The 7,785-nt window shown below is 43.4% G+C and overlaps 1 protein-coding gene across 2 annotated transcripts in view; it reads right to left on the minus strand.

Moving 5' to 3' along the window:
- LOC122373974 (pro-resilin-like) overlaps positions 1–4,419 on the minus strand; it is an 11,613-nt gene extending 7,194 nt beyond the window's left edge. The window contains exon 1 of one of the 2 annotated variants that reach the window (XM_043352446.1): positions 4,074–4,419. In XM_043352446.1, coding sequence (XP_043208381.1) covers positions 4,074–4,088 — 15 coding nt within the window. In that variant the 5' untranslated portion in view covers positions 4,089–4,419. The remainder of the gene's footprint in view (positions 1–4,073) is intronic. The other variant, XM_043352448.1, reaches the window with a different exon arrangement.
- Between the last annotated feature and the right edge of the window lie 3,366 nt (positions 4,420–7,785).

Consider the following 7,785-nt stretch of genomic DNA (forward strand, 5'->3'; position numbering starts at 1 on the left):
TCAACATCACGCAACCGCGCGTGACCTTGAAAGACAGAGTCAAGACATGCTTGCTTGTGTACACTTTCTGAAATGAATGATTGCTGATTAGTGATATCCCAAACTCTGCGAGAATGGTAATGCATAGTCATCGTAGTCAAGCATTCACGTTCCATTGTAAAAGTGTCTCAGGCAAACGGTATTTTGCGGTGAATTTTGAGCCGTGTGGAAATGCATCATGAAATAAATTCAACGAAAACATTATCACGCAACGATATCTTCACGTCTTTTGATCTTCACTATACGAAAGAGCATACATTTTTGAGTATGTATGGGGAATTTCTAGTTAATTCGATAATAAATATGGCAGTTAGAATCCTGCTAAGAGTAACATGTCGCCGGCTGAGGCGGGATCGGCCGACGCGGGAAACGCAGCAGTCACAATTTTGTGTTTACACGTTCATATTTCAATTGTTTACCAACCTATTTTCAGAATTCTTTCACCATAAGATTGCCTGTACATTTCTTAGTCTTCTCACAAAATTTGACGCGAATCGAACGTAATCAGCGGTAAGGAGCGCGATGTAAAGACGGAACCGTTCCGTTCCGTCCCGGCACAGTCTACAATTCAGGCGGCGCGTAGCGGTCGGCGCCGGCTGCCGAGTCGCCGCGTCGCCGCGGCGACAGGATGTTCACTTTACACCGCTATTACTAGAACAGTTGTGAACCGATTTTCTTATTGCTTGCACGATGAGATGTGCAATTCAATTCTGGACAGGTAGCCATAGGTAATTTCGCATCAATATTATGAGATATTGGCGAAAAACAGGAGGGGTGGGGCGAAATTCACTCTTCCCCCTCCACTGCGCGTGCTAACATACGTTTGCATATGTGCCATTTTCTTCAAAACTTATGAATGGCCCACTCTAATTTTTTCACAGGTTGTTAAGAATATGGTAGGCAATAAAATATATGAAAATGAGCCAAATCGAAGGTGGCGTGTTTTTTGCTATTTCAATTTTTGTGCTTAAGAACAGAGTTAAGCAAATTTCAAGGTCATATATTTAAGTCGATGCAATTCTAAACAAATGCTTAAGGAATTACCTAAACAGTAAGGTTTATTTCATTGAAATCAAACAAGTACAACCAAAGTTATGGTCGTTCAAAAATATAAAGATGCAACATTTTGTAAAAATTTGATGCCCTTTATTTAGAAGACCTGTGGTCAGAATGTGCAAAAAACATCAATGTAATGTCCGGGGCGACACAGGAACTCGCTCACAAATTTATAATGAAATCGCTGATGGTAAGGTGCAAAACAGCCGATTTTTGTTCGATTTGACGTGGAATGCCCCATATATGAAAAGTGGTGTCTGCAGAGCAGTAATCTACCGGTGGTTTCATACTTTCAGCATTGAATGTGATCCTATAAATGGCGTTTCTAAATACTATAACTAGACTTACGAATCAATTAACTATTTCTAAGGTGTCCTTATGAGTTTTTGATTTTGCTGATGCAATAATAGCCATTTTCCCGACGGGTCCCCAAGCGAATGCAGCAAACCTGAGCAAAGCTAACCAAATTTCTTTTACCACACATATATTATAGCATGCAACTTTTTCAATGTTTTGATTGAAAATGATGTCTGATTATTTGAAAAATAAAGTATATACGCAACTAATTGAACCAAGACAGCAACAAGCATCAACTATGAACCTAATTTGATCAATCGCACTAGATATGACCAAACGTATGAGATAGCCGTCGTGAAAGCGGCTAATACCCGCATGTTTTCAATTTTTTCACTTCAAAATTGATTAAATTGTCACATAGTAATGGTCCTTTACTTATCTTAACAGTACTAACCGTCTTCAACTAGCATATGAACTTTCACGTTTAACACATTACGCCTAAACCCGTCTCTAGACATTCTCATAGCTTACACTAAACAGCCATTCAGTCACATTTGAACCCGCACTTTGCAGTACCGACTCTTTCGTAAGAGTGCTTCATTTGCATGTCCCCAATCATTCTTGCATGGGATATTTACACTCGTGTCGCTAAGCACAAGAGGTGTCGAAACACCTTACCAAAGGTGTTGAAAATGTGTGGTCTGTTGTATTGTATTTACCTACATCACTGTCTTTATGTATCAAATGTCGTTGTTGAGTGCCGTGCCAAATGACGCAAACGACATTTAGGTCAATGTATATGTATATTACAAACGGCCCTGACTCAATTTTAAACCGTCCTGGTTAGTCTGATACAATGAATAAAGACATAAAAATCGATCAATTATAAAAAGACTGAATTACCTTACCTACAGGTTCAATTAATGAACCTTTCAAGAACTGAGGTGAGGAGATGAAGACATCACTATAGTACCCCTTTTTGTCGAACCTCTCTCCGCAAAAGCGATACCACTCCAAGAGAAGTTAACCATTGGGATTAGAGAGTTACCATCCCAGTGAAGCCGCGCATCGGAATCCGCTGCTAGCCGCGCCTTTACCGATGTGTTTGCCGCCGTTTTTCGGCGGTCCGCAGAGCAAAAATAGCACGTGGTTACGAGGCCACTAGACGTTTTTCTAGGACAGTGCGAGTGTTGGTGTTGAAAGAACGTGAGTCGCGTGGGGTTGCACAACCACGTGACTCCTTTTTACGAGGGAACGCGTGTCATTTGATGCTTTTATCGTTGGTAGCAAATGACCTTCCGGATGCTTTTTTAATTCAGTGTCATTCCGAAACAGGATAACTTTACTATAGTCTGGCAAACCTAAGAAAGAATGGATTTAAAGTGCTGCGGCCGTTGATGCATGTACATTTATATTGTGAGAGCATATGTTCTGTAACAACTTTTCACACAAATTTCTCCGAACCATACATTTTAAGTAATCAAAACGCGTGCAAAGTGATTCAGGCGCTTTATCTCCCTTCTTTCTTAGGTTTGCCAGACTGTAACACCCCGGAGTACGCTTAATGTTTTTTTTTTTCTATCATTTCCATTCCCCGTGCTCTATTGTAGTCTGACAAAAGTAAGAAAAAACGGAGTTGAAGCGAATGAATCACTTTGCACGTGTTTCGGTCACTGGAAAGTTATGATTCGGAAACAATTTTTGTGAGAAGCCGTGAAAGAAATGTTCTCGGACATATCTCAGGCAATAAAAGGGCGCGTGCATTAACGGCGGTGACGGTTTGAATCTGTTCTTTCGTGGGTTTGAAAAAACTATAGTAGCCAATTATCTGCGTGCCTCTCGAAGTTCGATGAGTAAAGCGACTCCAAGTACAAGGCGATGGCGGAAAATAGTTGCCTAGTTATTTGACTAAGACCAAAAAGTTTCAATATTTGACTTATTGCTCGCTTAAAAAAAAAAGACTATGTGTGTTCCATATATAGGCGGATGGGCATGACGGTGTTAGCAATGATACGTATAATATACAAATTTACCACTCAGTAGGTACTAATGTAAAGTCCATCGAAAATATAGGTATACAGTGAGAGAAAACACATCACTGCATTGGGGTTTTTGTCGTTAATTTGAACGACATCAAATCACTGAGCATTCGCCTAGACAAATAATGAATTAACTATGATGTCACCTCGCAATTAATGCTTATCGGTTATCCTTCATATTGGCGACTCTTAAATAAATCAAATTCGCATGGTTTCTGTATGTTGCATGACCCTTGGCGGATATCCTGAAGCGCTCATGATAGATAGGAAACATACATCTATTTGAATTGAAGGCAAAGGCTTTTTGGGATGATCATATCAAAGAAGAAATGTTCCGATTTTATAGGCATGTGAAGTGGTGTTATGCACGCTTACTTCATGCACAGTTCTAAGCATTTCTTGGCTTTTCTTTGTCTTTCCTATTCAGTTGCAATTGAGATGCTGGTTGTTAAATTATTATTGGAAAATCGGAAACAGTTGTAATTTACACCGGCTTATCATGAAAATGTGGTCATAATGCTAAACAATCCCGCAACACTGTTAACCCCAAGGCTCTTTAAATTAAAAATCAAATGCTCTTGCCACTAATTATATCACAAATAAGCACAAATGAAGTAGCCCTTAACGATGATAATCACTCACCGTAAACAGTTTCATGGTGTCCTCCTGAGAACCCGCAGGACCCTCAGCTCTCCCGGGTCCTCAGTCCTCAGTCCTCTCGGTGTCCTCCCGCTGTCCTCCTGCTGTCCTCCTGCTGTCCTCCTCACCGGCCGGCACGCACCAAACTCGCCGGCACCCGCGTGGTGCGACCCCCTTATACACACTTTCACTCCCGGGCCGACCGCGAAGGAATCTGCTGCCCCTGGCTCTATGCAAGGACAAGATCCGCCCCGGCCGCCCGTACATACGGCTGCCGCCCGCTACGGCTGTCGCGTCGGTTGGTCGTTCGCCGGCTATCCGCTCCTCTGCTGCCGAGCGGTGGTTGAGCTGTAAGCGACATCGTTTATCGTGTATGGTTTATAAGATCTGTTTTTGAACGTTAAACGTAAGTAGTATTCGTTTCGCTAGGTTCAAAAGAATGTGTGTTGATCTGTCTTTACATGGTTAAGAGTGGCGCATCTATGCTCTACCTAAAAATTTACGTATGCAATACACTGTTGCAACTTGCAAGGAAAAAAAATTAACATCATTCAAATTTTATCAATAAATGAAAGACTGCATTTTATTTCTATTTTGCAAGTGCATGGGTATTCAATTAGTAAGTACAGCTTAAACGTTAATCTGCCGATACTTCCTTCAAATATTCACGATTATAACTATGAACTTAATGTTGAAGGCTTTTAGATAAAAAGCATTGAGGTGTGCCAGACGTAACGCCGATTTTTCCTTCAACACATTCACAACCACCTCCACTGCGTTCCCTTTCATTCCATGAGTATTTCGGCGCTGCAGAGGCTTTCTAAGCCCGCTATAATCCGTCAGCTGTTATGCTAAGCCACGGCTCTCGACACCCAGTGAGTACCTAGGTGCTAGTAGTTCTCCACGGCTTCCAGTTGAGGGGAGTTTAAGTTGTGCACTTTGCACTGAAGGATGACGATTTGACAATTCCCAACACGAAAGGAGATTTTTATGTTGTGCTATTTTTGATTCGTAATTTAATCAATCGAGCGTACAATAATTTTTTATTCTGAGTGGCGAGTTGTTAGATCATGAAGTTTTCCGAATTGGGAAGGAAGTTTTTAACGATTCATCGAACATGTTTTTATGTTTCTTTTCGTGTCCCATATTCCGATGTTATGACTTCGAACATGAGCTCTACGTCTAAGTTGTTACTTGGTGAAAGGGTGTGCTCAAATGATGAATGAGGTTGTAGGTGACTCGGTAATATTTTTCAATAGATCAGGAAAGCTGTCCTTGATGTTTACATATATCAAAAGACGTCACAAGAGCTGTTACAAAGTTGCATATTTCCCCATTGTGATACATTTGTTGTAGTCTTATACCACGCCTGGTTTCCACATTCCGAGAAAATTCAAAGATAACTTTCCGTCAAGCCACCTTTTTACCTCTCCCCTTTCGTAGCTAATCACTACCCCACTACTCCCTCGTAAAAGCACTGCGGGTCCCGAATGACTCGTGCTTTTGTCCCATTCATTGTTCGAAAACCAGGGCGGCGCCTGCGGCATTTCACGTGCAGCTGAGTCGATAATTTATTCATGCCCTCAGGGCAGGGAAGTGCGCGCAAATGAGATTGGTGGTGGGGGAGCTGGAATGTGCGTGGCCGAGACTTGGCCGAGACACCTTAGGCTACGCCGGTGCGGCTAAGGTGTTCACTGTTTAATGTGGCAAGATCTGGAAGTAAACAGAAGCAGGGAATGAGAAAATGTGTTTGCCGTTAGCGCCCGCTCCTGTTGGCGTTTTTGTTGTGACGTTTCGGTAATGAACTTGCATACATGCTTGTATGTATTTGCTATCATGAGCGATCCACACATGGCCTGGCGATTGCTGCTCACAAGCACCCACCCCAACTGAACCACCCATTATTACATATGTAGACCGCTGACGTCAGCCCACGGAGTACAAACCTCAAATGCCAAAGCCTTCACTATTGCGTCCAGAGAAGAGATACTGCAACGCCCGAACAAGACTCCACCATGTCGCGCGGCCGAGCGCCGGGGACTGCAGGAGTGACTAACAAGATATCCTCTCCAGTCTCCACCATTCGCGTGAATGTAATTCATACAGAGACTGCAGGAATGGACAAGAACATATCACTGGAAACTGCATTCAGAGGTGTGAGCGTAATACTAGCGAATTCGCAGAGAAATGAGGCTGATAATGTTATTCAGTGTTTTTATTCCAATATTATCCGATTGCTGCATATATGTATATGTACTACACTGCCTTACACCATGTATATAATATCGAAACTAATTGCTTACACCGATGGGAAATTAGAACTCCATTTACTCATCACTTGAATGATAGTTATGTGTGAGCTTCCGCGTAGTAGATCACGTAGCGGGTATCAAATGTCTAGGCTATGCAGCATGCATAACTACTATTTTGAGATCAACGTTCACCGTACCTATTCCGTCCACTATCTGCCGTCTTCTGTCCACCGTCCACACCACAGACCTCTTTGCGTAGCACAGAAGCTAACCCGCCACATTCCATTTGGAAAAAAAAAAACTGCCGAATCATCACTCAAATTCTCGCCCAAGCTGCTTGCATTTCACGTTGAACACGCCTGCAGAAGCTTCAAACTCAAAGGAACCCGCGGTGAGAGGTGTAAGGTGTCTTGCTGAGATGGCATTAGAGGAGTGAATGAGTCTGCACTTTCAGAGAGCTGAACATCATCAGATAATGTCTATATTTAGACTAGTGAGGCAAGTGAAGAACGCAAAACTAGAGCAAGAAAAGGCAAGGCATGCAAGGGTCGGCATCCTAAGATAAGAACGTAGACGAACGACGGAAGTGGACTTTTGGCAGATATCGTAGGGCAACTAATTTGTGATAGTTACATTGAAGCGGCAACAGTCAACACTAATTCATTCGTGTGCTTATTATGATGCCACGTTTTGTTCGAGCAAATATCAAAGCTACAATGACTGCAGCGTAGTTTCATTGAAGTTGACGGTGAACAGTAAGCAGTAGACAGTGGACGGTGCACATTGGACATTTGACTGTGGACAGTGGATAGAAGACGGTGCGCGGTATACATTGGACATTTGACTGTGGCCAGTGGATAGAAGACGCCAGACGGTGCACGGTACACATTGGACATTTGACTGTGGACAGTGGATAGAAAACGGTGCACGGTGGGCATTGGACATTTGACTGTGGCCAGTGGACAGTGGATAGAAGGCGATGCACGGTACACATTGGACATTTGACTGTGGCCAGTGGATAGAAGACGGTGCACGGTACACATTGGATTTCTGACTGTGGCCAGTGGATAGAAAACGGTGCACGGTATACATTGGACATTTGACTGTGGCCAGTGGATAGAAGACGCCAGACGGTGCACGGTACACATTGGACATTTGACTGTCATGGCCAGTGGATAGAAGACAGCGCACGGTACACATTGAGAGAGTAGACGGCGCACGGTGGATGTTCAGTCGGTGGAGGGCAAAGCACTGTGTGCTCTCGAAGGTCACTGAGTCACCGACATCCGGCCCTGCCGATCCCTATCCTATCCTTCACCCGGCCCGTGCAGGGGAAGTTCCCTGGGGGCGCGGTGGTACGCACTAACTCAAGGACGACCAAGGAAGGACAGGGAGGGAGGGAGGGAGAGAGAGAGAGAGAGAGAGAGAGAGAGGGGGGGATAGGCCTGCTGATACGGGACATG

Source organism: Amphibalanus amphitrite, unplaced genomic scaffold (assembly GCF_019059575.1).
Source record: "Amphibalanus amphitrite isolate SeventyFive unplaced genomic scaffold, NRLGWU_Aamphi_draft 001581F_arrow, whole genome shotgun sequence".
Taxonomy (NCBI): Eukaryota; Metazoa; Arthropoda; class Thecostraca; order Balanomorpha; family Balanidae; genus Amphibalanus; species Amphibalanus amphitrite.